The sequence below is a fragment of the Aspergillus foveolatus genome (genome assembly GCF_047715535.1).
Source record: "Aspergillus foveolatus strain CBS 279.81 unplaced genomic scaffold BDW70scaffold_29, whole genome shotgun sequence".
Lineage (NCBI taxonomy): Eukaryota > Fungi > Ascomycota > Eurotiomycetes > Eurotiales > Aspergillaceae > Aspergillus > Aspergillus foveolatus.
This window is the reverse complement of record NW_027396093.1, coordinates 90833-118474: the sequence shown is the minus strand read 5'-3', so window position 1 is coordinate 118474 and position 27642 is coordinate 90833. Positions and strand designations below refer to the sequence as shown.

Here is a 27642-nt window from a genome sequence, read left to right as displayed (position 1 = left end):
ACATTCTGGGATATAGATGTGATGATCCACAGTGCTATTTTAGTTCAATAGACTGGCAAATTATCGAAATATAAGCTTCCGCTTCCGAATGCTTGGGCTGATGGGTCCGCCCATACTAAATGATAGGTGATGAGGTTATTATCTCTACAATCCTTATACACTAGTAGCACTAAACCTAGAAACTGTATTCATGAATTTCACGAATTTCACAAAACAAGAAACAAAAAGGGGAGAAAAGCCTACCGCCTGACCATCCCCCTAACCCTTCTCCTCTCCTCCCCGCTCAGTTTATCAAGCACATCGGCCGTCTCCCCACCCCGCAACACATCATCCCACTCATCCTCATCCATCCCCATAACAAGAACCATTTGGAGACACCGCCCAAAGGTCTCGCGGTGCCTGTACCTCCCGGAAACGCTTATCCCAGCAGAACCAGGGACATCAACACTAACAGCGGCGCTAACGAGGCCCGCGACGTCGCGCTCTAGACGCGTTGCGCCAAGAGCATTGATGCGGCCGTGGTAGGCCCATAGGCGCTTTTCCAAAAGCCGGGCTAGATAGGCAGTTGTTACTGTTAGGAGGCGATCGAAGGCGGCGGGGTTGAGGATGCGCAAGATGGGACCTAGCAGCTCAGTCCAGGCGGCGCTGAAGCGGGGCCGGACGATTTCGCGGGGCGAGTCGGGGTCATTATCATGTGGGATCGAGTCAGTATCAGAGTAGGCGTCTAGGTCAGAGTAGTAAGTTGTTAGCGGGGTGGAGTCAGAGGCAGGGTGGTATTCGATGTCGCGGAAGGCGTCGGAGAGGATGGGTCGGAGGCGGTGTTTGATGATGTTGTTGAAAACGACTTGTATGCCGTCTGCGAGAAGGTCGGTAACCTTCGCTTCAAAGCTAGTAAGGAGCGAGGTGAGGGTCTGAGATACGAGGGTCGCGTCTTCTGGGGATGGGAAGAGCGTGTGTAGTTGGTCTGTTTCTTCGACCTGCCCGTCTGGGTTGGTGATTGTTTTCTTGGTCTCGGTAATGTTTTGGACAATGCGCCGGATATAGTCCACTGCGACATCGAGGTTGTTTATCAGGACTAGGAAGGAGATGACGATATGCTCTGGTGGAGAGGCGCCCTGGTGGGGGGCTCGTGGATAGCACTCGTCGCGCATCTTGCGTTGAGTCATTCCAATAAAGTCGGAGCCGAGCACGCGTGATAGGGTAGGGACGACGCTGGCGACGACAGCAATTTGTGAAGTCGAGAGGGATTGCTGCAGGACCTTGTTGACGATATACATGATATCGTCAACTGCGGACGTTATGTGTGGTGGATCTGCCTTCAATGGCCGCTGGAGGTTCAAAGTCAAGCCCGTCGGCTGCTCATCTAGCTGGAACGCTTTCTCAACCGACCGTCGGAAGAAGAAGGTTGTCATGGTGTTAAACGGGGATATAAGCCGGTCCTCGATTTTTTTGGAAAGCGCGGATTCCTTTAGGAACTGGGGTAATTCAAACTTTTGCTCCTCGTTGGCCTGCAAAACATCAGTCTCGTGCTTCTATAAATGTTGAATAAAGCATACATTGCATGTCGCAGCTAGGAAGCGGGTGTAAAGTGACCATCGACTTAGCATAACGGTCATCTCATTTAACAACCCATCTATCTCTTTCATGTCTACCCCTTCGTCCTCCGCCGCGCTTTGTTGTGTGGCCGGGGAATTTGCATGTGGCGTTGCAGAGCGCTGTGGCGGGAGGAAGCTCTGAACCAGAAAGGTAAAGGCGTATGACTTGATATCCATCAGTTTGCGGTCGATATGCCGCTCGTCGCTCCAGGTGTCGAGGACAATCCCGCCTTGCACATCCGCCTCTAGCTGCAGGCGCTCAATCACCCTATTCATTTTTCGAGGGCCGTAGTGGCGCTCGACAAGCCCTCCATGACCGTCAATAATCTGCGCGATATGCTCAAACAGCTTGGTGAGCGTGTTGGCGTAGAAAAAACCGTCCTGTTGCCCAGTTCCCGTATTGAGGTTCGACCGCGCTTTTGCTGCCACGCCTTGACAGACATATCGCCCGTAGACATCCAGCCCAACATCGGAGCGCCCGATCAACGGGAACAGTTTGAAGAATCGCGTAATCTTAGCCCCATTGCTCTCTTTGACAGCCTTATCAAACTCGCGCAGAAACAGCCCGCACAACGACTCAGCCGCATTGTCTAGCGTCACGTTCGGCGGGTCCGGAACCTCCGCCGTAGGAACCATTTCTGCCGCGAAGGTGCCCTGAACCACTTCTAGGGGCACTTTGGCTGCCCGGTCCAGATAGCTAGCTGCCCTCTCCCAGTCCTGAGGGGCTCCCATGGAGCCTGCAACACCCAGTACGCATGCTTTCAATTCCGACACTTGTTCGACAACTTCCAAGGTGTTTTTCACCCTTGATTGTTCTAGATCTAAACGTCGAACAGCGCTGGAGATGCGGTCTGCGGTTGCGGCGGCCCCCGCGAGCATGCCATTGCTGATCGCTCGTGTGGTGCTGGTTTGGGAGCCGAGGTGGGCGCGGAGAAGGTCCAATCGAGCTAATTCACGCGAAAAATCCTTCTGTGAGGCAACAAGGGCATCTAGGCGAGCCGTCACTGCCGCCTCCTGCTCGTGCAGTTGGGTCAAGGTGGCCTTAATCTCGGCGACAGAGCTGGCATTATAGATGTCGGAGGAAGGCGAGTTCGAAATTTGCGTAGTTGGCTCTGTCTCCGAGTGTCCGTTGACAGCATTGACTGTGGAATTGGACATCCTCCCGGCAGTCACAGCATCCGAGACAGTCTACGTCGTCAACAAATGAAAGCTTATGGGGTAAAGGTATACGGCAGGAAGAGACAACAAAGCGGTGTGGCAGAAACGGAGGGCGGTGAAGTTGGGAAGCAAGGTCTTTGCTTGCGTCTCTAGAAGCAATTTCAACTTTCTAGCCAATTGACTTCATCAAAAAGCAGTGGACTCAAGATCAGATATTGCGAATCTTGAGAGCATACGAGTCAGCAATTAGAAATGCTGGCAAGCCGGGAAGTTCATGGTCAAAATATAAAAAATCCTTGATGCCTTAGGCACATACAGCCATTTGGCAAAATTAAACGTCATACAGGCGATCATCTACCTTCTCCCAAGTCTCTGGCAACAAGAACTGTTGGAAAAGTTGATTTTGAACGCTCACTACTGGTATATTAGCGTTTCGTATTGCTACAGTTCCGGTCAAAATAGGACGCCGGCGCAGGGACAGACACCAGCACGCCAGGCCCAAATCTGGTCGTCGCCGCATCATGGGCAATGAATCGTCTACACTCGTAGACGAGAAGACTCCCCCATCGGTCCTAGAAGCTCGCACTGTGGAGGCAGTCGCAAAATATGTCAAAGAGAAGCCAGTGCGGCGGGTGGTTGTAATGGTATGTCTGCGTCTTACCTGCCCCTCCCCCACATCCATCGCTAAAAATACTAGGTCGGAGCTGGCATCAGTACAGCCGCCGGTATCCCTGATTTTCGATCACCGGATACTGGCATTTACGCGAATCTTGTTCATTTGGATCTGCCCGATCCTGAAGCAGTGTTTGACATTAGCTTCTTCAGGCAGAATCCCAAGCCGTTCTACGCTCTGGCGCGGGAGCTAGCTCCAGGACAGTACAGACCTACTCTCGCGCATTCATTCGTAAAGCTACTTTATGACAAGGGAAAGCTTTTGAAGCACTTCACACAGAATATTGATTGTTTGGAGCGGTTGGCGGGCGTGCCGGGCGATATGATCATTGAAGCCCATGGAAGCTTCGCGACTCAGCGCTGCATTGAGTGCAAAACAGCGTATCCGGACGACTTGATGAAAGAAGCAATCGCAAAGGGGGAGGTGCCGAATTGCGCCGAGTGTCAGGGGCTAGTGAAGCCGGATATCGTTTTCTTCGGGGAAGCTTTGCCCTCGGCCTTCTTTGATAACCGAACACTTCCCGAGACGGCGGACCTGTGCATTGTCATGGGAACAAGTCTGTCTGTGCAGCCGTTTGCCAGCCTCCCGTCGTTTGTTGCAGATGGTGTCCCTCGCGTTCTTATCAATCGGGAGCGCGTCGGAGGATTGGGCTCTCGTCCGGACGATGTCCTCATATTAGACGACTGTGACAACGGGGTAAGGGAACTTGCGCGTGCATTGGGATGGGAAGATGAACTAGAACGGTTGTGGGAAGAAGCCAACCCGAACAAAAAGTCGCGGGAGGAGGAACTAGCAACGCCTCGGACACGAGAAGAGCGGCTTGAGAATGAAATTAGTCGATTGACCGCGGAGATAGACAAAACTTTGGAAATCTCTGATGCTTATCAAAAGCGTGTTAGAGAGCGCCTAGAGGGCGAGCCACTATCCTCACCTGAGAGCAACGGAACAGGGTTGGCTCACGTTTTCCCGCACCTGGCTCGTCATTAGAACCGGAAAGTTCTAAAGATGGCGTTGAGGATTCAGTGTTTACTTTGAGATGATGAATATGCATATAATGAGGCACGAGTATATAAGGATCAGTTTCAAGTATTCCCTACACTAATAGTTCTCATGCGACCGCCCATCAAACTACCTACTGTTTACTGTTTTGCAGCCGGATCAAGTGCATTCCAAGCCTGCAGAAACACCTTGTTCAAAGCCCAGCAGTCCTGTTGGATGCTTTCAAAGCAAAGGGGAAGGCCAACGGGAGCGATGTTGTCAACGAAGCCCTAGAGAGTCAGCCGTAGCCGTAAATGGGACAAGAGGTACACATACCGAATTCTCAATGTATATGCGATTGAATCCCTCCCGTAGGTTATTTCGCAGGCCTTTATCGAAGTCATCGGCGCCGTCGGCGAAGTCGTTATACAGTTTGATACTTGTTAAGACAAACTGCCGGTTGTCAGCAAACCAATCATGGCAGACCTATCAAATGCACGGGTAAGCAAACCGAATGATATGCCTGGCAGATACTCAACTGGATCGCTTCGTCACAGGGACTGGAGAAAGGCTGGATCGAGCTTTGGCCTGGAGCTGTCACGTTGTTGTAGAAGACGACAATCTCCTATTCATGCTGTCAGTAAACGAATTGACGGACAGAGTCACTGAACCGTACACTTAGAGTGACGTTTGCTCCATCGTCGAATCTGTCTAGGAGGATGAAGGTTCCATACAAGCCAAGGTCCAGTTGAAGGAGGCGGTTCAGAATGGAGGCCTCGATGGAGATCTCGGCAGAGACGGTGGCAGAAAAAGCCAGGAGAAAGAGGTAGACGAGATTCATTTCATATGGGGATACTGATCGATAGCTATTGAAGAGGTATTGATGTATGATAAGATGCGGGGCAGAAGGCTACATGAAGCCTCATATATATACGCATTTCAGATCTCCTTCCCATGGATGAGAAAGAAGTACAGTTCGCCGGAATTCAGATACGAAAGTTAACCAGAGTGGGCTGGGATCAGTTGCACAGAGCAGCTGTAGAGATGGTTGATAAGGAGTGGTATAAGGAGTATAAAATTATCAGGGCGATCATGCTTGGCTCCGGACTAACAGCTCCGTCCAATGTTGGCCCATGATGTCAGGGCGTAGTATACCGATGACTGAATGACGATCGATCCAATGTAGAGAATCCACTCCAATAGGCATTTGGCGAGCAACAGAAAAGAAAGGAAGTAGACGATAATGCTAAGTGACCCAGAAAGAGATAGATCAGTCTAGAAAAGAAACTCCGAGTATGTATCTGGCGACCGGTGAGTGTGGGGTTGTTGTGCTGGGATTTTGGATCCAGACCCTCACCCTCACAAGCCCCCCACTCCCAACTTGACCTCACCGTCATCCGACTCTATTTATCTTACCCCTGCCCTTCACACACACTATCTTTGGTTGCTTTTCTCCTCTTGTCAACCAAGCTCGTTCTATCTATATTTGTATACTATCTATTATCCTAAGCCACAATGGTCGGAGTCGGTCCCAAACGCCCTCCCTCTCGCAAGGGTATGTCACCCTTCCCAACCCAGTGCTCGAGTTGATCCCTAATCACGCTGGTTATATTGCAGGATCCATGTCGGACATGCCCCAGAATCTCCTGGAGCATATCAAGAACTTTGAGGAGATCTTCACCGTCGATACTGCCACGCTTAAAAAGATCGTTGACCATTTCGTCAACGAGCTGACGAAGGGTAAGTGGTTCAGCATTTAAATTTTTTGAAAACAATACTGAAATTGGCACAACTAGGTCTCTCTGTTGAGGGCGGCAACATTGTAAGTCTTTGAAATCGCCATTCGCATCGACTATCTAACGGTATAGCCCATGAACGTCACATGGGTTCTTGGATTCCCCGACGGAAACGAAACGGGCACGTTCCTGGCCCTCGATATGGGCGGCACCAACCTGCGGGTTTGTGAAATTACCCTGACCGAGGAGAAAGGCGGATTCGATATCATCCAATCTAAATACCGAATGCCCGAGGAGCTCAAGACCGGCGAAGCGGAGGAGTTGTGGCAATATATTGTCGACTGCGTCGAGCAGTTCATTCAGTTCCACCACGAGAACGAGAATCTATCTAAGCTGCCGCTAGGTTTCACGTTCTCCTACCCCGCTACTCAGGACTACATCGATCACGGAGTTCTTCAGCGCTGGACCAAGGGTTTCGACATTGATGGAGTCGAAGGTAAAGACGTGGTCCCGCCTCTCGAGAAGGTCTTCAAGGAGAGGGTATGGAACAACCTGATCCCTGCGCATGCGCCTGCGTCTGCTTACCTTTCCAATTACAGGGCCTGCCCATCAAGGTCGCTGCCTTGATCAACGACACAACCGGAACCCTCATTGCTTCTTCTTACACCGACCCCGCTATGAAGATCGGCTGCATTTTCGGCACTGGTGTGAATGCAGCTTACATGGAGAATGCTGGCTCTATCCCAAAGCTGGCCCACATGAACCTGCCCCCGGACATGCCCGTCGCCATCAACTGCGAATACGGTGCCTTTGACAACGAACATATTGTCCTCCCGCTCACCAAGTACGACCACATCATCGACCGTGATTCACCTCGTCCCGGCCAGCAAGCTTTTGAGAAGATGACGGCTGGTCTGTATCTGGGCGAAATCTTCCGGTTGGCCTTGGTAGATATTTTGGACAGTCAGCCGGGTCTAATTTTCAAGGATCAGGATACCTCGCAGCTGCGGATCCCGTACCTCCTGGATTCATCCTTTCCCGCAGCCATTGAAGAAGACCCATACGAAAATCTTCTCGAGACCGCCGAACTCGTCCAGAACAAGCTCAAGTTAAAAGCAACCCGCTCAGAGCTCGAACTGATGCGCCGGCTCGCCGAGCTGATCGGTACTCGCGCTGCTCGCCTGTCCGCCTGTGGTGTTGCCGCCATCTGCAAGAAGAAGAACATCGAGTCTTGCCACGTCGGGGCCGACGGCTCAGTATTCACAAAATACCCACACTTCAAGGCCCGCGGCGCTCAGGCTCTGCGTGAGATCCTCGGCTGGGCCCCCAGTGAGAAGGACAAGGTCACCATCCACGCTGCCGAGGATGGGTCTGGTGTGGGTGCAGCTCTCATCGCCGCCTTGACCCTGAAGCGTGTCAAGGCTGGCAACACGGCCGGTATTCGTGATGCGCAGGCCATGCTGGCTATGTGTTAGGCATATGCGTGCACTCGCACTTTGGCGCTGGTTGGATTTTGGATTGGTCAGTTAGTTATGGCATAATACGGGTGTTTGATTGATAGCGAGGGGCGGGTTTAGTATGACATATTTGGGTCTCAGGTAAATATACAGTGCCGGGATACTCCCAGACTTCATGATTCAGCAGCTGAACGCAGATAAGTTGGTCATAGACATGGCTAGACATGTTAGACATATTCATTACATATTTCCTAAAATTACCTTCTATGGAAATAACTGTTATTTTGATTCATCTATGTACTAGAGCTCAGAGCACCATGATAAGACCAGCCACAGTGCAAGAGTGAAGAGTACAGCAGTCTATCCCTGGATCTGCCACAACCGGATCCTCCCCCGATCATTACCAACAGCAAGGTACTCCGAGTTTGGCGAAATAGCCACAGACGTAACCCTTCCCAGCGGCGTGCTTTGCGTCGGCCAATTCCGGTACACAGTGCAGTCCGGCAGATGTACCAGACGCAGCGCATCCTTCTTAATTTCGCTCGCAATGGCAAGGAACTGCCCGTCTGGCGCAAACTCGATGTGGCTGATAGACGTGACAAGCTGATCGAGAGCACGTACAGGTTCAGGATTGCAAGGAATAGCGGTTGATGTGTCTCCCTTCGAGAGGAGGGAGGCGTAATTTACCGCCCAGTGCGCCCGGTCGTAGATATTGACAATACCCGATTTACTGCCAATAGCGATGTAGCGGTCTCCACCAAGAGAGTCATTCTCCGTTAAGCCGCCGAGACGAAGGACGGTTGTACCTACGCCACCCGCGTCCTTCCAGCGCGCGACAATGCGGTTGAGTTGAGCGTCCCACTCGGACACCTCGCCGTTGAGGTTCACAGCCGTAAGACCCTTACCGTTCGACCACCATGCAAAATCCGCTATGCCGCCGCGGCCGTCAATGCGAACCTGCGCGATCCATTGCGCTGTGGCGGTGTTGTGGATGTTAATGACGCCGCCGCCTTTACGGGTTGAGCCGACAAGACCGATGAAGCGGCCGCAGGGGGAGAGCTTGAAGCGCTCCATAGATTTCTGTTCCTCGCGGCGATCGGCAGAGCCGTTGACCTTGTCAACTTTGCCGGAATTGAGGTTCCAGATGTGGTAATAGCGACGACGACCGGACGCGTAGATCTGATGTCCGTCCGGGGAGAAGGCGGAGGTGCTGATGGGCGTTTGGCGGATGTGGAGAGATGTTAGGAGAGGGTGAGGGCTTGGGGCATCGGGGGAGACATGGTGGATGAAGAGTGTTGATGCTGGGCCTGAGGAGAGGATCAATGGGTAGTGGGGGTGGAAGGTGAGTGAGGTGACAGCAGACTATGGATTTGCGGGCGCACATTAGTTATGCATGAGGTAAAGAGGTCTTCGCTGTAAGTACTCACCGGCTGGTCCTTCCCAATATCCTTTAATCGTTGGATACTAATGACTTCCTTTCGCAGCTTCGGACGACCGCCCGTTGCGCTCTCCGTCTCAATCTTCGTGAAATCAATACCCTGCAAAAGCTTCGCCAACGGCTGCGCGGATATCTCGCCCTCTTCATCTGTATCCATCTCATCCTCATAGTTAGAGTCATCTTCGTTCTCGTCCGCTTGCTTGTTCGAGTTAGGTTTCGCCCAATTAGGCGTCGGATGTAAATGCAGATATTGCCGGCGAAGTCGCCTGATGTACTCCTTTCCACTGATAATATCTTCCGACTCAGTGACACGCAGTTTCCTCAGTCTGTTGTTCCCAGCCAAAGAGATCGTAATGCGCTCGTCGTCGCTATCATGCCACAGTGCGGGAAGACTATCTTCGTCCTCGTCCTTATCTTCGGCTTCAGCGGGTGTAGCGGGGGACTCTAGCTCCGTAGATACTGGACCAGCGCCAGAATCGAGGAAGAAAAGCTTTAAACGTCGTTAGCACGGGTGGTCTTCCATTTAGTGGGCACACCAATACACACATCTGCATCGTCCATCTCATCCAAATCCTCGTCTCTCAGGCCTTCCTCCGCTTCATCTGCGCTCTCATCGGACACAGTCGTAAGTGCCAACGGATTGGTATCTTGTCCGGCCTTCAATGCGCTCTGGAATCCATCGCCATCACCAAAAAGCAGGCTTTCTAGCCTCTTCTCGGTCTCGTCTTTCTCAAGAACTTGCTCCTCGGGAGCATTCTTCTTTTTCTGCCCTGCTTTAGGCATTGTACCGTCTGATATTGAAGCGAGTTTGTGGTATGTCCAATCAGAGACCCTCCGAGAACAACAACAGAGCAAAATCAAATGGTATATGGCATTAACGGAACAGGGTCCATACAAAATAATTTTTCTTTCAACACGGCAGATTATGGCGGTGTATACGGCGGTATTCCTACCATCCGAGTATGCCAAGCCGGGTAACCTAGCTAGCGGAAAGTGGCAAAAAGGGGGCCAAAAAACATACAACAGCTGGGATTCGCATGTGGTCACCCACCATACTACTAACCAGCCGGCGTGTGGCTTAAGTACGGCTGAGCGGACGGGAAGCCCTGTTCTCCACACCCTATGGTCGTATGTACTAGGTGTTTCTATTACGGATATTATATAGAGCAAATCATTGGGCGAGCAAAGTGGGCAGGGCACTTGCACAATATACAAGGTGAGATTCTCGCAGCCGGCTCACCTGCCTCATATGTCTCGCGCAAAATGACGAACGGCTAGGAGGCTGGCAGACAGTTACCGAGAGCCACCGCTTGTAAGTGCCACATTACATAGCGCAGCAACCAGCCCAATAGGGCCCTAGCGTACAGAGAAGACTGACCCTCGAAACACCCTGGCCTAGTAGTTATTGGACTATATGGCACTTGCATTATCCTAGCCAGGAAGGTTCCTGGGGGTTTGCAAAGATCCAGGCTGCAGCTACAGGCTACGCCATCTCTATGACAGAAGAAGGTAGGGCCTGGTGTCTTTCACATACGCTGCGAACTGTCCCTCCAGCTCTGATCAGGATGGCCAAATAACACCCCATGGTAGTCATCATTGTATACCTCAATCATTCCAGGGAGTTGCAGGGTGTTTCGTGGTGGGAGATCTGTATCCAGTGTGATTCCTGCGTCATCACGCATGTCTTTAGAGTTCCCGCGGGCATTGCGCCTCTTGCCGTTGACCTTTTCCTTGGTCTTGACCTTGTCATTACTCCAAGGGAACAGAAGATTTTTCGGGGCTGCTGAGAGAGTCAGCAGTGCAGTCATGTCCTCTGCTTTGCAGATAGATGTCCTTTTTGTGGCAATGTGGAGGTGTTCGATATGGCACTTGTATCCATAATTATTATTCTGGATCTTCTGCTGGAACAGCTGCCTGAAGCGATCTGGGTCGAAATCATACAGGCGAACTGTATGGAGACGGTAAGTAGAAGGAGGACCATATATTGTTCAATTTAAGTGAAGGATAATCGATACAGCCATTCAAAGCTCGGGGTTGAGAACATGCAATTCTTCAGGCTGAGTAGCAAGGTCAACTGTGCGCCAGAGTCAGCCTGTTGCTGATCTATTGCCGTTCGCAAAACAGCTCCTAAGAATGCGTCTGATGCTGGGATATGTGCCTATACTGTCGACATGGAAGGGAGACAGGTCAGGAGAAGTGTCATCAAAGGTCGCCGGTCGTGGCTCTAGGATTTAATGGCGTCCGCAGAGATAGCATAATGTACCTGGGCCCCAATATCTTGTGGCATCTCTGCATACTGAATCGCAGTTTTCGCAGTCTCCTTGTTGTTGAGTGTAAAATTCAACTGCTCATCTTGGTCCTGGAGCTCCTGGTTCCTATCAAGGTAAAATGGAGGACAAACACCCAAATTCCAGTATTTAATACTCGCACAATTGATATGAGAATAGGGATTTTGATCACAGTCTGAACAAACTCACAGAGCCTGCTGTAGCTGTGTAGCACCCTATTGTAGGTCTATTAGGAGTAGGCCCGTGGCAGGAACGCCTGGTGATGTTTTCGGTTGACGAGAAGGAGATGACTTAGACCTTTGAAGTCAAAGCTCCTTCATCATAGCAATTGTCATATCTTGGGGTTAAGCCAGAGTGAGAAGGAGTATTTTATCGAGGAGTTTAGCAGGCAAATCAGCAAGATCTGGCAAGTTGGAAAAAGCACAATAAATAAAGTCACAAGGGAAATAGCAACGTTTCAACACAGCATAGCCCGGATATGTTAAGTATTTTACTACTAGTAAGATGATCTACAGGCAGCCATCTACTTGATCCTGCTCAATAAACATTCACTACGCACCCTAGGTTTAGTATTTCTTACCCTTGAAGCAGCGATCGGGGATTGTTGCACTTTTATCCACGTCGACAAAGGTCACAGTTAAATGCAAAAAAACAAAAATAAAAACATACAACAGTAGGGATTCGCATGTGGTCACCCACCATACTACTAACCTACCGGCGTGTGGCTTAAGTACGGCTGAGCGGACGGGAAGCCCTGTTTTCCACACCCTATGGTCGTATGTGCTTGTTCTTATAGGGCAACCAAGCTATAATCAAACGGCAATTTTCGAGCCAGGATGGTTGAGAACCTGCTAAACTGTTTATACCATAATGTGAGAGTTGCTGGCAGTTCATGAAATATGTTTTCGTATACGCAGTGATATAAGTAAACCAGACCGCCAACCCAGCACAATTGCGAGCCGTCATCTCCAAACGCCAACGCGGAACGCCATAAAACAAATCATTACATATCTTTCGGTTGCACATTGATTTCTGTAGACAAAGTCGTGTCATCGTTTTCGCGTGCGCTACTGGAGGTTGGCGTTGATGCAGAGTCCAGAGAACCCACCGGATCTCTTTTAGCAGCGTTCAGATGGTCCAGAGCTTCCTTGAACTGCACGGGGCTATGTAACGTTCTTTCGTCACTTCGTAGCGACACATCACGGTCGAATGTATCATCATCCTCCAAGCCGGCCAGCAATGCATGCCGGTCGTCGGCGTCGTTGTCGCTTGCGGTATCGGCACCCTCGAGGTTGTGAGACACGGAGAGTGGCTTCTTGATGAAAATATCGATAATATAATACTGAATAGCATTCATTATGACGGGGAAGATGAGCATCACGAAGATGATCTGGATGGCGGTGTTGCCTTCAGTCCATCGCAAAGCCCAGTCGCCTACCTTAACGATAAGCGGCACCATCTGGATGAGGAAGAAGACGCATATCTTCATCCCCAGAAGACCCAGAAAGTAGATCATGGATTGCTTAAACCACCAGCTGACACGTGGTGGATCGTCATAATTCCCAGATTCGATCGATTCCGGAGGATTTGCGAGGGGGGTATATTTCGCCAAGCGGTTCAGGAAATGGAGTATAAAAATCAAAATAGGGATACCTAGGGTGGTCTGATGGCCAAATGTTAGCAGTCGTTATATGAATAATTAGTATCCTAGGACCGAAGAAACTCACATCGATGCCCAGGTTTAGCAAGTAGAACGAGCATGGGTTTGGCTTGTATTTGCTTGTGATCTCAAACTGCCCGGCAGAGAACATGGACATCATAAGATTGAAGAGATGTAGCATAGATGAACCAAAAACTTGCTTCGAGGCATCGAACGCCCAGACCTTCACCGGGCGTTGAGGGCGCTCCCTCCATCGCTTGTAGACAAGCGACAATAACGCGAGCATTCCCAGCGCGGCCTGCACGACGAGCGAAAACGGCCCAAGTAACCGGCATTCTCCATTGTCTTCATCATCTCCGGGAGAACTGGAACTCGTGGGGAAGTACGATGCGGCCGGTGTTGACAAAGATGGTGATGGAGTTGTAATGACGCCGGTCGGAGAGACCAGAGCATTTGCCCCGATGTCGAGGGCGGATACGAGGATCGCCGCGGAAAACAACGGAATGGATGCATAAGCCATAGTAGATTTCAAGTTCGCCCAAGCTCTTTAGAGCGATGGTTGAGGTGCGATGGGCGATATCGTGATTCAAGATGAAGGCAGTCGTGTAGCGTCTTCAACTTGGTACGCTGGCGGTGCATAGGTCTAGGAACAACGCAAGGGGCACAAGTTTGTATCGCATGTGCCAAGCAAAGTAAGATGGGTTGACAGAGATGAACGAAAGACTCTCTCGCCGGCAAGGAGCCTGAAAGTAATAAAATATCTATCGCACGGGGTTGACTCTTGCAGTCAGTATTGCTTCACAGCCCCCGCAGCCTGCGCCCTGCTGCCCGTGGAACACTACGTCTGAACAGAGTTAGCGCGCCTAGACCCTGGCCCGCACGCGGTGCCTCAGGTTAGCGTCTTTGACTGGGGATGCTAACTCCTAGTATAACGCAAAGTGCATCTGTATCTGAGCTCGCTGTGAACAGGACAGAGTCAAGCATAGTATTCAGTTGGTCTGTATCGATGCATAACACTCCTGCAAGTCAATTTGAAATTCTTCATGTCATAGAAGGTCTGATAACCTATAGTCGAAGTGGCTCGAATTTCCCGAATATGCATGCGAAGACCACCGATGTTGTTGCAGATGACTTGGCGATGATGCTGTCCTTCAAGGGATTTCCCCGCAGAGTCATACACCTGGTGGGCAACTGACCACTGTAGATCATGATGCTTAAGCTGTGGGCCTGAGCGGCTGGACCGTCAGCTGCTTAGGTACGATCATGCAGTGCCGCGAAGTGGATACAGTTGAGATCAAGAACTCATGATTCCAGGCGGCTAGAATGCACTACTCCCTAATCGGCACCGCAGGAATAAGCTTAAAGGTAGTGCTACGTATACAGTTGGTCAAAGATCCCAGGATCTTCTATAATCCTGTGCCCTTAGTTCATCGTGCCGTCACTTCTGTCCTGCAGTGAGCTTAGGTCTTTCTTAGGTTTGCCATGCCTTTAAATGGCCGGCAGTTGATATGGTGATATTGATAACAGTAGCTGAGCGGTGTAACAATCCTGATCCAGCTTGAGAAAAAACCCCCATCCTCTGCCTGGAGCAGAGCCAGGGAGGCGTGTCATTCTACCTACCAGCCCTCAAAACCCATGAACAAGAGCCGTGAAACCCATATGAGTGAGAAGCAAAAATTGAACGCCGAAAACCCCGCAGCCAACCGAACATAGTGCGCGCATCCTCATGTCTCGCAGCGCGCAGAGAACATGTAGAATAAGCGATTAAAAGAAAATCGTCACGTCATTCTATACCATGTTGCTGTTTAAGACGTTCCAAATTCTCTTGCCTTTCCGCCAAGTCCTCCTTCGACTTGAGCATCTTTTCCGGCTGGTGATATAAGACTGGGAATACACGACGAGTCAGCAAGCGATCTTCGAACCTCAGATTCCAACAATGACCATCTCAGACGTACCGACAAGATATCTGTTCTGGAAGTTGAATCCATTGAGCTTATCGCATGCCTGTTTGGCGTCGTGAACGTCTTCATAGACCACAAATGCAGTGCCCTTTGAGTTGTTCGCAATCCCTTGTCGTATTTGTCTAGAGACGGAAGAGACAATCAACACATGGCAAGAAGAAAAGGATGTCGTAGTGGAGCGGGGACGTACCGGATAGGTCCAAACTTTCCAAAAAGGTCGAAGAGCTGTTCTGCAGTGACGTTGTAGCTGTGATTTGGTTAGCATCTCAGCCAAAGGCGACGACAGTACGGTCAACGGCGAGAGTGGTCATGTAAAGATGGCACGTACTTGAGGTTCTTGACAAAGAGAATCCTAGAAAAAGGTTAGCGACGTTAAGTCTGGCTTCCAGCTTTGACATTGAACAATTGACCACGCGATGCAAGACTCGACCTTTCTTATCGTAGAGTGGTGAACTGGGAGGGGTATCTTAAGGCTTACCGATTGGCTTCGGGGGCGAGCTTTCGGCTCATCCTCAGACGAAAAAATATCAGAAGGAATGAAATAGTACGTTAAAGAAGATAAATCAGAAACCCAGGTGGGGTCTGAGATTGTTCGGATGGAAAGGAGAGAGAAAGAGGAAGAGAGCAAGAAAGAGGAGAATATGAAAGACTCGAGTCGAGATGGTCGCGAGGTTCGGAGGAGAGCCATCGTTTCCTCTTTGGGATTAGTCTTATGAAGGTATCGGAGCCTCAAATGCTGGCCGACTTCCCAAGCTCAACGATGGCGCCAGATAAGTGTGGAAAGCATTGAAAGGTGTGAAACTGAGCCTGTGAGAGTTCTCGGCCTAATTGGCTTTTTGCTTTACTTGTCCTCCCAGTGTGCTAGAGAAGATCAGGCTCTTTTTGGTCAACCGCAAGCAATATTGTTGCCTGAGGCATAAATTGACCTCTCTTCTCTTTGCTGCTGCTTGTGCTGTCCCCTCTCCAATTCACGTCCTCTGCATATCTTTCCCTTCTCGCGTGCAATCGGTAGCTTTGTCATCGTGAGATTCGTCGAGTCCTTGAGGCCCGGTACTTCTGCTCCTTTCTCCCTCTGGTCTGTGTCCGCCGCGGCGTCCTCGGTGCTGCGTCTATCCGACAGAGGGAGAGACTGGAACTTCCTCCCCCCTCAACTTCAGCGCTCCGCCGTGCGACTCTCCGTCAACCTCTCCGCCCCCCTTCTCGGCGCCTCTCCTTCGCTTTTGAATCGATTTTCATCTCATTGTCTACTGTGCGCTCGTCATCCTGCCAGGAATGACTTTCCATTCACCTGCGGTGGCCCTCTCTTAGCCCGTGTGGTCGACTACCCCTCCGCTTTGCATCTGCTTGCCGCGAGCAAGCCTCGTCACCTCCGCGGCCATTTCCTCCTCCCTACCATTGTCTCTCTCTCCGCGCTTTTATCTGGTTTCGATTCGAGATGATAAGTGCTACCTCTTTCGTAACCGCCATCGGCAGCCGGCCGCCGCGATATCGAACCCCTTCCCCTCCGCGACGCGCCGTTGAACCTATCTCGCCGTGCTCGACCGCGGACTATCGCACATACCGGGCTGATCGCGAAATTTCAGCATCTGCTACCTCTGATCATGTCCGTTCCACGCCAACTGATAGAAGGCCTTCCCCGGCCGATGTTCCGGCATCGCATCGGTCGGGTCATGGTCGGTCCAGCTCAACCATCGACACGCTCGCAACGATCGCGCTAGCTACGAGTCCTACCTTCACACCCCTCACATACCGCCCTCCTTCGGACAAGTCCAACACCACTTTATCAATGTTTCCTCCCGAAACAGAACCGGTAGAGCGCCCAGCAAAGCGACCGCGATCAGAAAGGGGCGAATCCTCACACAATCAACACCGATCAAATGCTGCCTCGATTGCGCGCTCCCCTGCGATTTCTGATAGTATGAAAACCGACGCAGAGCTGCTTCTAAATTTCGCGCGGCCTACGAATCTGTACCCACCTATACCGTCCTCGAAACGAGCCAACGCGGATGACTCTTATCATAACCATACCTTTCACACCCAAGCCCAAATCAAGGAGCGCAACGCAAGCACATACTGGGTGACAAATCATGAGAACGTGATCTTCAACCATTCTGCAATGCACAATATTCCACCATCACGGATGAGGTCTCAATCAGATGGCTCGGCCGCTATATCCCGTCCCGTGATAGAAGGCCTTCGGCCGAACACAAGCTCTTCGACGCTTCCGCCCTTAGCTTTTCAAGAAGAGGCGGATAGTGGAGACAGACATTGGGATATGGAGCGTAAGCCCGTTCTTGAAGAATCCCAGGTTGACTTCTGCAAACCGGATGAAACGGTGCCGAATTTGTCTCAGAGCCAGCCGCTAAAAAAGGAACTCGACGCGGAATCCGACGGATCTAGTCAGGCAAGCTGTGCTACCTGCAACCTCGTACGGATACCGGTCGATAACGAGGACCAAGATGTCACATGGATCAGCTGTGACGGTTGCAAACGCTGGTTCCATATTGTATGTGCTGGCTTCAAAAATGATCGCGAGACCAGGACAGTCGATAAATTCATTTGCAAAACCTGTCGGCCTATCCACGGCCAGACCACTTTTGTCAGGAAGTCGTCTCGTGCTCGCACCTCGATCGATTATGCCGGTCTCAATCAGGGCCTGGTGAAATCCGCAACAGACTCGTTAGAACATCACTACATCGAACCTATAAAGCAAAATAAGATCCGCTTCCTCCCTGAGAACTTCCCCCGCATGCGCCCGGAGCTTGTCACTGCTGAATATTTTGAGCGAGGAAATGGTATGACAGAACCAATCGTCATCCCCGCCGAGTTTAACACCCATGCAACGATACCGCCCACCGACTCTGAGTTTGATGCTCTTGTTCAAGATGCACCGAGCCAAGAAATGTTCGACGAGCTCTTAGAACACCTACCGAATGGCGATTACGAGACTGTTATCGACTGCGGCCAAGACCAATTAGATATGGTAATTCCGCAGGGTTTGACGGTCAGGACAGTTTCAGAGCTTTATGGCCCCGAAGAAAGGGTGGAGGTCATTGATGTTAAATCACAGCATGGTGAAGATAAGCGCTGGACCATGCAGAAGTGGGCAGACTACTACGAGAGCACTGGCGATAAAGTCGTCCGAAATGTCATCAGCCTCGAGGTATCGCAAAGTAAATTAGGCAGGCTAATCCGTCGGCCGAAGATTGTGCGCGATCTCGATCTCCAGGACGCGGTTTGGCCTGATGAGTTAAAGGCCGTTGGGAACTTCCCCAAAGTGCAATTTTATTGCTTGATGTCAGTGGCCGATTGCTATACTGACTTCCACATTGACTTTGGAGGTTCCTCTGTTTACTACCACATTCTGAAGGGCAAGAAGACATTCTTCTTCATACCTCCCAAGGACAAACACCTGAAGAAGTATGAGGAGTGGTGCAACTCACCTGCTCAAGACTACACCTTCCTGGGAGATCAGACTAAAGAATGCTACCGCGTTGATCTTTCCGAAGGTGATACCATGCTCATCCCGTCTGGCTGGATCCATGCCGTCTGGACCCCTGAGAACAGTCTTGTCATTGGGGGCAACTTTTTGACCAGGCTCAATTACGGAATGCAGATCAAGATTGCGAAAATTGAAAAGGAGACCAAGGTCCCAATGAAATTCAGATACCCCTTTTTCCAGAAGATTCAGTGGTACGCTGTGCTGAGATATCTCGAGGAAGATCCAGTACCTCAAAGCGTGCTGGCTGCTTTTTCGCAAGACGAGAATTATCGCTTCCACCGGAAGTATCCTATCTACTACGAGTTTGGAGAACGGGCCAATACTGAGCCTAGGGGGTCGCCCTATCACAACTCGCGCTTTTATTCACAGGCTGAGCTCGAGGGTCTCCCGGATCTTGCGAAGTATCTCCTTAGGACTGCCTTGATTGCAGGCTCTTACCTTGTTGAAGGTGTTACTGCTGATACCAGAAATGCTGTCAAGAGATCCATACCTGCGATGCCTGGAGAACCAATTGACGTAATCCGGACATTTGGTGTGTGGATTGCATGGAAGCGAGGCAACGAAAAGGCCGCGCATTGGACCCGCCCTGGTGTTGTTGAAAGCAATGCTAAACTCAGCCTTGCAGAGAAAAGGCCTGCTGGAAGGCCCAGTCGCCGTTCAGAGCGAAACGCCGATAACCAACGGACATACGCAGAGAGACAAGCAGTACGGCGTTTGTCGGAGCGCCCAGCGGTTGAAATTCAAAAAGATTCTGCTCCTGGCGATGAGACTGTTGCGCCCTTGGCAAATAATTCTCATCCAGCGGTCACCTCTGCCATTCCAGTATCTGTCATGAACGAAGACACTAGTCAAAAACACAAAACCGCTTCTAGGGGCTCTGGCCTTGGTCCAAAACGTGTAGCTTGTGACGCATGCCGCAAGCGAAGAATTCGATGCCATCACAAAGAAGAGAATAATGGAGCGTCAAGTTCGCAGATGACGATCAGCACTTCTAGCCTAGGACATCACACACCGACTGCGCAGGATGCAGCATCGGCGTTGAATTCACTAGCCGCAATTGCCTCCGGGGCTGGCTTCCAAAACGGTCTTCAAAGCATCAAAGGCATGGATCGAATGGAAGGTTCGGCCAATTTTGCAACAAGTATATCGGCCACGCCACATGGGGTTACGGTAAAAGTTGGTGATGGCAGCCCGGATGGTCTGAATTCGGCCAAGAAGGGTCGCAGCAAAGCTTGTGACGACTGCCGGAAGAGCAAGGTTTGTACATATTCTAATTCATGTGTTCTAGTTACTGTTTAGATTACTGACTCTTGCAGCGTCGTTGCATTCACGACGAGTACGGCAGGATTGATCCTATCAAAGCCCAGGAGCGATCAAAGCCACGAGCGACAAGTCTGGCGAAGAGACCACGGGTCAACGAGGAAGCGGGCCCATCCAGTGCGAATAAACGCTTGAAGCAGGAAAGTACATCACCAGTGGCGCGGCCCGTGCATTCAAACCCTATGGACACGGAAACTCCTACTCGTGCGCAGGAATCGGTTGGGAACGGCGTGCTCGATCAGTCTCCACGCAAAAGCAACGCACAACACGCAGATGGACTGCCCGCGGAGAAGGTATTGCTCCCCGATCAGAACTCATATGCATCGCCGCCAGCGTTCCAGGCGGATGCAGTGGCTACAAAGGAGTTGCCGGCAACTGTGTCAAAGCCGGCTGCCGTGCTGGTGTCACCACCAACGTCGCTAGCTGATGAGATGGATATCCATGATCAAGTGGACGCCGGGGGGGAGCATGCATCGGTAATCTACACGCCTTCGTCAGGCTCCCGCCAGTCTTCACGCCAGCCCCGTCAAGTTGAGAGGTATATGCCAGAGGTTCACTTCGCTAAGACAGCCAAGTCTACAACCACAACTCCTCAAACTACGCGCCGCTCATCTTTTGGCTCCAGTGGCCGGAAGACTACACCGGGATTGTCCTCCGGTTCAAAGAAATCTGGATCTCGGCCGTCCTCATCTCATGGCAAGAAGAGTCTTTCCCCTTCAGTGGAGAAGAAATCCGAACGCCATGCCATCTCTTCAGCGCCATTTGGTCAGCACGGCAGGGGCTCCAAATCGGAGCATGGAACAAGCGACGGCGACCCCGATGCTGAGAGCCTACGCCTGATCCGCGAAATACAAGAGCAGGAGTTCGGTTTACGGCGGCGAGCAGGCAGAGCATAATGCTCCACCCTCCACCCCCGACAACCGTGTCTCGTGCATAGGGCTACACACCCTATTTTCCTTTCTTTTAGACATGCTAGACCGGGAGCGCCGAGGTCGGCAGAGGCACTTTGGTAATTTTTTTGTTGCTGGGAGATCTGGGATCATGGAGTTAATATGAGCTGGAGTCTAACGGATACGGGGTTGGATTGTTTCTTGTCCTCTCATTTCTTTTCTTCCAATATACCTTCCTTCTGTGTCGGTCTCCTTCTGCGTCTCTTACTACTGCTATTTACTACTTATCCGGCGTTACAGGCTGGAGCTATTACCTGCTCTCCTGGGTGTTTATTTTTTTCTACGTCCGTCCATATCTGCTACTGCCTTTCTCTTGCATGATATCTCTTCCACATGCCTGTTGAGTTGAGTACTTCGAGCCATTTTTCGTTTATCATGGGGCGTTTCAAGTGCGTTTGTACAAACTGGGCAATTTTGAATTTGAGGATGATTTTCTCGCTGTCCCTTTCCATCTTTTTCCTTATTCAATTCCCAACCCAGGCAGGTCAGATTGATATCAGTATTGTTTTTTGAAACTATGGACAATAAGATAATTTCTTTGTCTCTAATCTCGTCACCTTAGTTCTGCTCTGTATCTGTTCCACACAGGTTCTATTACTCCTTTCTGGCTTGCCCAGGGGTTTGTTCGTTCAAAGCTGTCAGCATTATTATACTTCAGCGAAGAATCCAACAATCTATAATTTTCATTGACCATCTACTGAACAACGGAACTCTCAACAACAGAAAAGAAGGAAAAACAAGCGAAAAGAAATCAAGCCTTAAACTCCTGCACCTCAAGCTCCTTAGAAAATGCTGCAAGATCATAAAGATGACCCTGTATGTCTCTGTAGCATTTGGGTCCGTGTGCCTTCTAACATCCAAAGAAGGGGGTATTTCAGTCATCAAAAAAAAGTAACAATAACATTTGGGGGTATACCGTGTATGAGTAAGGATGCCAACTGTAAGGGATATCGAATGCAAGAAATGAGATAAAGATAGGAGCGTCAAAGGTAATGAGGGATAGCGGAGGGGGAAGGGCCACGGTCGTCAATGTCATCACACATATCCAATCGGTATTCAATAAACGTGTCGCTGTTTATGAGGCGTTATCAGAAGGGTTCCCTGGTCCAGACGTGGACCATCGTTTAGCGCGCTTTTTCTCTCCGATGAAGTCTTTGATGATACAGGGCTCTTCATCCGGTGTCTGACATACTTTGCGGCGGTTAAGATGCTTGAACCGCGGGCCGAGGGGACCGTTCACATAGTGATACTGGCCTGCAAATCGATATTGTCGATGATCACCCAGAGGATAGAACTTGTCGCCCCAATGGCCGTTGAAGTAGAACCACTCTGTCGGTGCGGTTGGGCTGAGAGTAGAGGCACGAAGGGTGTCACTGACATGGTCGTACGTGTACATGTGGGAGTTGAGAAGTGGATCCCAAAGAGGTCCTCGGTCTGTCTGATCATGCAGAAGACCCCATGGAAGGATGTATGAATGCACTCCGGGCGTGGCATACATGGCGTGGGTGCCTGTTGCTGAGTATATTACAGGCTGTCGGATTGGACCAAGAATTAGCGTTTCCATTATGCCTGAAAACCGCATGCGAATTTACTTACTCGTCGGCCTATCTTCTCCACGGCCTCGTAACTGTATGCTTCGCCCCCAGAATGGGCGCTGAAGAAAAGAGCCTTGGGAATTCCGTGGTGGAAGCGCACAAGACAGTGTTCCCAATCTCCAATGTGGTTCCCGAACCGCACATTGAGTACCACGTTCCCCAGATTGAAACTATAGAAATAGAACCAAAAAGCATCCACAATGCCATTACCTTTGTCAATGACGAGTAAAATTGCTGGCGCCTCGCTTCGCCCGCCTACCGCCTTGATGGATATCGGTTCGCCTCCATACCGCTTGCGCAGTTCATCACGTACGGTATCTTCATCCTGCATGAGATAGCCGAGCTGATCTAGCGAAATATCTTCTGACTCCCTGTCCTGCAGGGGTAGCTGCGTATCGTACCATTTTGCTCGGTTCTGGGGCGTATCATCCGGTAAAGCCCCGTCTATCCGACCATCCCAATCAGCCCATGCTGGCTCCGGGTCATCATCTGGGGGGCTTGGGACATTCTTCTCCCCTTCCATCCATGGAGGACGTTCTTCCACGTCATCATTGCTGGTGAGGAAGACATTGCGCCCGGCCTCCCAACGATTTAGTTCGTCAAGGTTTCGCAAGGTTGGGTGATCGGACTGCGACTGAATCGGAGTATAATTCAGCATGGGGGTGATATGGTAGAGATGTTCTGCGATATCGCACGGCCAGAACTGTTCACCAGAAAAAAGATGCACCAGCGGAGCATAGTCCAAAACATAGTCTGGAATCTGACGACGAGACCGTTCTGCTTCGTCCCAGTTTTCCTCAGGATGAGCGGTTTTGTTTTCCCAGTACTCCCTCCAGGGTGACTGATCTGCTTCCCCAAGAAGCTCCATCATTGACTCAGCCTTGCGATGGCCGAAGCGTGAATGAGACGGGCGAAAGTGAGCGGCACCGCAGATACCGAACCAGCGACAAGCTTTCCGGTCGAGCCAATGATGCGAAGACGCAATCCAGCTCTTCTCGTCATAATCCTCCTCATACCAGATGAAGACAGACGGCTTGACCGCCCGAATGAAACTGTTGAGCGTCACATAGGCAATGAGTGATGAGAGAGTGACAATTGCCGCGGTAGTCTTCTGAACCATCTGCTCATAGGTGCCGGAAGTGCTAGGGAGTGCTGCAGCGTTGGAGTCGGAACGTAACTGAGACTTAGGGGCGACTCCAACGTCTCTACGGCCGGCAGCACCTTCGGTGGTTAAGGGAGAAGCGGTGGTGGTAAGAGTAGTGGGGGCGCTGATGTATGATTTCCCGATTGGGATAGCACCACCAGGTAGCGATAAGATAGCGGTCAACGGAGGGCCGTCGGCGGGATTGGCAATCGCTACTACCGCAGCAGCGAAGAGACCGAGCAGGATGAAGAAGGATCGAAGGCGAGCATTCGGATTTGAGGGTGCGGGCACAGGAATGGAAGGCACTATAAGAAGGAAACAAAGCATTGTCCTGTCAGCGGGTGGTCGAATATCCACAGCGAGCGATGACGGCGGCAGCGAATCGACGGCCGGGACCAGCAACAGAACCCATCAGCAGGGAACGGCGATTGGTCTGGGCAGAAGGAAAGCCCGGGAACGACGGAATTCGGCTTAGTTAATGGGCATTGGGCAGGGCTGAGGAGCCTGAGAGGGACCGACTGGCCTGGAAGATGACGGATGCATTGCGCTGGTGACCTCCCTTGCTTCCGCGCAAAGCCGGATCTTGCAGGAACGGTGCCATAATTGGCGCGTTTAACAAAGCAAAGAGCGCCAGGACTTACTGGTGGATGTTTTCTTTATGCTTGTTCAGGAAACTGAGCACAGGGCTGAGGTAGTGGGGTCCTGGAGGGGTTCATCTGAAAGAGGATGAGACGCTTATGAGATCATTCAAGAGACCTGATCAGTACGAAGTCTGGTGTTTGTGGCATGCACCGCTGCCGTGAGTCAAGCACAACTGATTAATCAGCATGAAAGATTGGACCTGGAACTTAGAGTCTGAAGCTTTGATGACAACTGACAACGAATGCAGGAAAGCCGGTATGCGGCATGCTGAGTCTCGCTGCTGGTTGCAGGGCTGAAAGATGGAGCTGGGAGGGGCAAGATGCCGGGCTCGGAGCGGATTCCCGTGATTCAATGACAATACGTGACAGCTTCTTTCTACTCGTTGTCCAATAATGCTTCTTGACTACTGGTGCTATACTGGTATTACCGAAACCCCGTTACGGCAGACTCCGCTGTCGATCTTCCAAGGCCGAAAGCCCGGCACTCCCGGAGAGGAGTCGGCCTTGAATTGACCAGCACAAAGAGCTGAGCCTGGTCCATCACGCCATGTCGGTGCTCGATCCTGCGCTGCTCAGCACTCCGCCTGAAAATGGTGAGGATTCTGAGTGGGAATACGAATATGACGACACGGAAACAGAGGTAGGTATGATGGAAAAACACCAGTCGTGCGTTTCGGCTGCTAATCGATTTCCCCAGACTTTCTTTCTCAACCTCGACCTGACAACTAATCACGGACCCTTACGGCCGCCACGCCGCCGTAATGACGCCTCCGCTTCAGCCTCAATCAGTGCGGTGACTACCGCTAATCCAACGCCGGCCTCTTCGCGCCCTGACGACCGAGACTCCGCCGTAGTCAATTCCGAGACCGACGACGCGCCCTCGGAACGCGTGCAAGTTCTGGGGCTTCACACTCGCAATCCGATCATCTCCTACCAGAACCAAATCTTTAGCGGAGCGTGGGCAGATCAGATTGGTACGGAATTGTTCTTTGCGCCGCCTGACACGACCAGTGCCGAATTCAACGAGCCCGGTAACGCGCCTGCGGAGATCACTCCATTGAAACACACCAAGGACTTCGACCTCATTGCTGCCAATAGCGTCAAGATTCTCGGTCGAAAAGCCAATCTCATCTCAAGCTCAAGCTCAGCGGCAGAGCAGCGGGATGCTTTGACACGAGAGACGTCAGGATTGGTGTACAAGCCAGCGCATCAATCGAACCAGGCCCGCTTCTTAGAGCGTCTGAAGGAGGTCAAAAGAAGCAAAGGCGAGACGGATACGGTACGCACGGTATTTAGCACCTCCAGAAGAGGTCCGAATCTCGAAGATCGACTACGCGGATGGGTCCAGACGGAGGAACAGCTAGCTACGATTCAGCAGCTCAATGAACGAGCCGTTCAGGGCGACTATGATGCCATGATCGATCTGGAGAATATCTATACTCAACTTGGCAGTCAGAACGTCGGTCCGTCCGAAGGTCCGTCACGTTCTGGATGAGCAACCCAACCCTTCCAGGATTCTTTGCATTCTCATGAAGGATTTTATCCGAAACGGTTGTAATCGGAACCGGAAGTATGCGGTTATCAACCCCGACTATTTGTGCATAACACGTGGACGTCTCTATGAACCGAGGCTGTTCAGGAGACTTGATATCCCCTGGCGCAAGAAAGGCAATGCAACTTAGACTACCAAAGACTCAAAAGAGCTATCATGGCGTCCTGGATGAGCGGAACGGGCTCTGCCGTCAGTCCGAGGAGGTGCTGACCCACCCATTATCACGAACTGAACCGGTTTGCTCGCGAGTCGCGTCATAGCACGCAGGAACTGGTCATGTGATTGACAGAACTACAGTATTGGCCTCTGTATACGGAGGTGTGATCTTCGTTGTGATCTTCGTTGTGATCTAATAGAGAAGTAGGATGATGAATTGATGATTCAATAACAGAGCTGCTAGGATCAACAAGACTACGGGAGATTCTGGATAAGATCGGCTGCCGTGCAAGCCATGCAGTTGCTGTTGAGAAAATTCGAGATAGTTCTCTCGATATATAAGATTTATATCCTATCTGGAAACTCCAGAAGTGATCCGGAGCCATGTCATGACTAGCGGCCCTAACTCCGAAACAGACTGTATCCATGAAAGGAAAAAAAAATAAAATAAAATAAAATAAAAAATAAAAAATCACAAACACCTGTTTTCCTGTACTCCCAGTAACAACATATCCATCCCATCGCTCCAAGCAAATAAGACATTAAGAGATTATTAAATTATAGTCGTAATGAACTTTTCTCTCAAAATGCATTAGGGCTCCGTGACTCCACAGGAGACGGCGGCGGTGGCGGTGGATATTCAAACGCCGAGGGTGGCGCTTTGCTCCTTGTTGGTGTTGTGGTTGCGGCAGTGCCGGTGTCCGTGTGATCCGCGACATCGAGGGACTTGGCCATCAGGGCCGTATAGATGTCTTTTTGGCTGAAGGTCGGTGTGATCACGGACGGGGCCCGGGGTGTCGATGTGACGGCCGGGGAGGTCATTGTATGGACTCAGTTCGAGTGGAGATCAGGTAGGCAGCGACGCCGTAGATGGCGGATGGCCTTGTAGAGGTTTGCTCAGGGAGATTATTGCACTGCAGCGCTGTGCTGTTTTCAGACGGTTAGTGAGTCTGTTGAACATACAGGACGATCTTATATGGTATGATGGCATAGCTAGAAGTGTAGTGGGCTTCATGGCATGGACAGGGCAGGCTCCGGAAACCGCCGAGTGTACGGAATGAATTAAGGGGACGATATGATGATTGATGAAATAATGAGCTTCTCCGGGATACACTTCGGAAGGGCGAAGGGAACGGAATGAAGATCAGTACTGGAGAATAGAGATGCGCCTACCTGGTCTAGACGGTGAACACGAAACGCACGGCAGTTCCAAATTCAATAGGAGCCTGGGCGAGAATTCTTTTTCTAGAGGATGCAGGCAGAGGAAGGAAAGTGAAAGTGAAAGTGAAAGTGTTTTATAGCCCGACCTCTGGACTTTTGACAGAGAGCCTGGACAAACAAGGCCCGACAGAGTTCGAGTCGAGCAAAGGAGAGGCAGCTATTCAAACGACCAAAAGGACCGGCCCAGCCAGCGTAGCTCGATCCGGCAGCAGAATGCAAGGCAAGAATAAGATTCGTCTCAACCAGGGAAGGATTGTATGGAGCCAGCGGGTTGTTTGTCCGATCTGCCCAACAGTCGGGTCAGGAGTCAGTCCACTGCCAGCCTCACCTTGCGTGAGTACGAGCGAGAAATCGGGATGCGTCGCCTGCAGTGTGGACTGTTCTGTTCTGTGGAGGCATTGGCGGTCGACCAACTGGCCGGGAAGCGTTGCGGAAAGCGGATGCACGCCCCGGGGTGAGAGACTATGGGGAAATGAATGCAATAGATTGACGAGTGAACATTGACCTCACAACCGTGTGGGGAAGTTGCTATTTATTGTTCATCTTCTGGAATGCTGACGAGGACGAATATCGGCGGATCTCATTCAGAATAGGAGGTCTGAGATTAGACAATGCCA

At 51.0% G+C, this 27642-nt stretch overlaps 11 protein-coding genes across 11 annotated transcripts; 4 read left to right on the top strand and 7 right to left on the bottom strand.

Moving 5' to 3' along the window:
* Window positions 1-239: 239 nt before the first annotated feature.
* Window positions 240-2753, bottom strand: BDW70DRAFT_160643 (Golgi transport complex subunit COG4; the record flags this gene model as incomplete). The annotated part of the gene is made up of 2 exons (XM_073740874.1): window positions 240-1508; window positions 1557-2753. 2 exons carry the CDS (start codon window positions 2751-2753, stop codon window positions 240-242), a joined length of 2466 nt encoding a protein of 821 aa, XP_073595298.1.
* Window positions 2754-2974: 221 nt separating this feature from the next.
* Window positions 2975-4686, top strand: BDW70DRAFT_60113 (SIR2 family NAD-dependent protein deacylase). Its single transcript, XM_073744374.1, has 2 exons — window positions 2975-3397; window positions 3451-4686. The coding sequence occupies exons 1-2, from the start codon at window positions 3275-3277 to the stop codon at window positions 4411-4413; spliced, it is 1086 nt and encodes a 361-aa protein (XP_073595297.1). The 5' UTR covers window positions 2975-3274; the 3' UTR covers window positions 4414-4686.
* Window positions 4566-5245, bottom strand: BDW70DRAFT_160641 (uncharacterized protein; the record flags this gene model as incomplete). The annotated part of the gene is made up of 4 exons (XM_073740873.1): window positions 4566-4694; window positions 4741-4857; window positions 4916-5029; window positions 5081-5245. 4 exons carry the CDS (start codon window positions 5243-5245, stop codon window positions 4566-4568), a joined length of 525 nt encoding a protein of 174 aa, XP_073595296.1.
* Window positions 5246-5808: 563 nt separating this feature from the next.
* Window positions 5809-7859, top strand: BDW70DRAFT_137604 (putative hexokinase Kxk). Its single transcript, XM_073737074.1, has 5 exons — window positions 5809-5959; window positions 6022-6144; window positions 6201-6226; window positions 6273-6680; window positions 6740-7859. Exons 1-5 carry the CDS (start codon window positions 5920-5922, stop codon window positions 7613-7615), a joined length of 1473 nt encoding a protein of 490 aa, XP_073595295.1. The 5' UTR covers window positions 5809-5919; the 3' UTR covers window positions 7616-7859.
* A 39-nt stretch (window positions 7860-7898) lies between these two features.
* On the bottom strand, window positions 7899-10031 carry BDW70DRAFT_137603 (WD40 repeat domain-containing protein). Its single transcript, XM_073737073.1, has 3 exons — window positions 9582-10031; window positions 9025-9525; window positions 7899-8959 (listed from the first exon to the last, which is right to left on the bottom strand). The coding sequence occupies exons 1-3, from the start codon at window positions 9816-9818 to the stop codon at window positions 7958-7960; spliced, it is 1740 nt and encodes a 579-aa protein (XP_073595294.1). The 5' UTR covers window positions 9819-10031; the 3' UTR covers window positions 7899-7957.
* Window positions 10032-10224: 193 nt separating this feature from the next.
* BDW70DRAFT_137601 (uncharacterized protein) lies at window positions 10225-11170 on the bottom strand. Its single transcript, XM_073737072.1, has one exon. It carries the CDS (start codon window positions 10841-10843, stop codon window positions 10562-10564), a length of 282 nt encoding a protein of 93 aa, XP_073595293.1. The 5' UTR covers window positions 10844-11170; the 3' UTR covers window positions 10225-10561.
* Window positions 11171-12193: 1023 nt separating this feature from the next.
* On the bottom strand, window positions 12194-13813 carry BDW70DRAFT_60091 (STIMATE family protein). Its single transcript, XM_073744373.1, has 2 exons — window positions 13051-13813; window positions 12194-12986 (listed from the first exon to the last, which is right to left on the bottom strand). The coding sequence occupies exons 1-2, from the start codon at window positions 13501-13503 to the stop codon at window positions 12327-12329; spliced, it is 1113 nt and encodes a 370-aa protein (XP_073595292.1). The 5' UTR covers window positions 13504-13813; the 3' UTR covers window positions 12194-12326.
* A 611-nt stretch (window positions 13814-14424) lies between these two features.
* On the bottom strand, window positions 14425-15604 carry BDW70DRAFT_137597 (putative pre-mRNA branch site protein p14). Its single transcript, XM_073737071.1, has 5 exons — window positions 15423-15604; window positions 15273-15296; window positions 15135-15191; window positions 14939-15066; window positions 14425-14867 (listed from the first exon to the last, which is right to left on the bottom strand). Exons 1-5 carry the CDS (start codon window positions 15452-15454, stop codon window positions 14767-14769), a joined length of 342 nt encoding a protein of 113 aa, XP_073595291.1. The 5' UTR covers window positions 15455-15604; the 3' UTR covers window positions 14425-14766.
* Window positions 15605-16025: 421 nt separating this feature from the next.
* jhd1 ([Histone H3]-lysine-36 demethylase) lies at window positions 16026-21339 on the top strand. Its single transcript, XM_073742499.1, has 2 exons — window positions 16026-19703; window positions 19763-21339. Exons 1-2 carry the CDS (start codon window positions 16380-16382, stop codon window positions 20660-20662), a joined length of 4224 nt encoding a protein of 1407 aa, XP_073595290.1. The 5' UTR covers window positions 16026-16379; the 3' UTR covers window positions 20663-21339.
* Window positions 21340-21791: 452 nt separating this feature from the next.
* Window positions 21792-23782, bottom strand: BDW70DRAFT_160635 (uncharacterized protein; the record flags this gene model as incomplete). The annotated part of the gene is made up of 2 exons (XM_073740872.1): window positions 21792-22247; window positions 22313-23782. The coding sequence occupies 2 exons, from the start codon at window positions 23780-23782 to the stop codon at window positions 21792-21794; spliced, it is 1926 nt and encodes a 641-aa protein (XP_073595289.1).
* A 553-nt stretch (window positions 23783-24335) lies between these two features.
* On the top strand, window positions 24336-25747 carry BDW70DRAFT_60063 (TFIIIC subunit 6 family protein). The gene is made up of 2 exons (XM_073744372.1): window positions 24336-24736; window positions 24794-25747. The coding sequence occupies exons 1-2, from the start codon at window positions 24644-24646 to the stop codon at window positions 25589-25591; spliced, it is 891 nt and encodes a 296-aa protein (XP_073595288.1). The 5' UTR covers window positions 24336-24643; the 3' UTR covers window positions 25592-25747.
* The last annotated feature ends 1895 nt before the right edge of the window (window positions 25748-27642 follow it).

Excerpts from the sequence above, each read along its gene's own strand:
- jhd1 (XM_073742499.1), top strand. The coding sequence starts at position 16,380 with ATGATAAGTGCTACCTCTTTCGTAACCGCCATCGGCAGCCGGCCGCCG. Across the intron at positions 19,704-19,762 it reads ACGACTGCCGGAAGAGCAAG|CGTCGTTGCATTCACGACGA; the intron begins GTTTGTACATAT and ends TGACTCTTGCAG.
- BDW70DRAFT_60091 (XM_073744373.1), bottom strand. The coding sequence starts at position 13,503 with ATGGCTTATGCATCCATTCCGTTGTTTTCCGCGGCGATCCTCGTATCC. Across the intron at positions 12,987-13,050 it reads TGCTAAACCTGGGCATCGAT|ACCACCCTAGGTATCCCTAT; the intron begins GTGAGTTTCTTC and ends TTTGGCCATCAG.
- BDW70DRAFT_137604 (XM_073737074.1), top strand. The coding sequence starts at position 5,920 with ATGGTCGGAGTCGGTCCCAAACGCCCTCCCTCTCGCAAGG. Across the intron at positions 6,145-6,200 it reads CGTCAACGAGCTGACGAAGG|GTCTCTCTGTTGAGGGCGGC; the intron begins GTAAGTGGTTCA and ends TGGCACAACTAG. Across the intron at positions 6,681-6,739 it reads AGAAGGTCTTCAAGGAGAGG|GGCCTGCCCATCAAGGTCGC; the intron begins GTATGGAACAAC and ends TTCCAATTACAG.
- BDW70DRAFT_137597 (XM_073737071.1), bottom strand. The coding sequence starts at position 15,454 with ATGAGCCGAAAGCTCGCCCCCGAAGCCAATCG. Across the intron at positions 15,067-15,134 it reads GGAAAGTTTGGACCTATCCG|ACAAATACGACAAGGGATTG; the intron begins GTACGTCCCCGC and ends TTCCGTCTCTAG. Across the intron at positions 14,868-14,938 it reads CCAGAACAGATATCTTGTCG|TCTTATATCACCAGCCGGAA; the intron begins GTACGTCTGAGA and ends GTGTATTCCCAG.
- BDW70DRAFT_137601 (XM_073737072.1), bottom strand. The coding sequence starts at position 10,843 with ATGACTGCACTGCTGACTCTCTCAGCAGCCCCGAAAAATCTTCTGTTC.
- BDW70DRAFT_60063 (XM_073744372.1), top strand. The coding sequence starts at position 24,644 with ATGTCGGTGCTCGATCCTGCGCTGCTCAGCACTCCGCCTGAAAATGGT. Across the intron at positions 24,737-24,793 it reads ATGACGACACGGAAACAGAG|ACTTTCTTTCTCAACCTCGA; the intron begins GTAGGTATGATG and ends CGATTTCCCCAG.
- BDW70DRAFT_137603 (XM_073737073.1), bottom strand. The coding sequence starts at position 9,818 with ATGCCTAAAGCAGGGCAGAAAAAGAAGAATGCTCCCGAGGAGCAAGTT. Across the intron at positions 9,526-9,581 it reads ATGAGATGGACGATGCAGAT|CTTTTCTTCCTCGATTCTGG; the intron begins GTGTGTATTGGT and ends CGACGTTTAAAG. Across the intron at positions 8,960-9,024 it reads ATATTGGGAAGGACCAGCCG|TCTGCTGTCACCTCACTCAC; the intron begins GTGAGTACTTAC and ends GCAAATCCATAG.
- BDW70DRAFT_60113 (XM_073744374.1), top strand. The coding sequence starts at position 3,275 with ATGGGCAATGAATCGTCTACACTCGTAGACGAGAAGACTCCCCCATCG. Across the intron at positions 3,398-3,450 it reads TGCGGCGGGTGGTTGTAATG|GTCGGAGCTGGCATCAGTAC; the intron begins GTATGTCTGCGT and ends TAAAAATACTAG.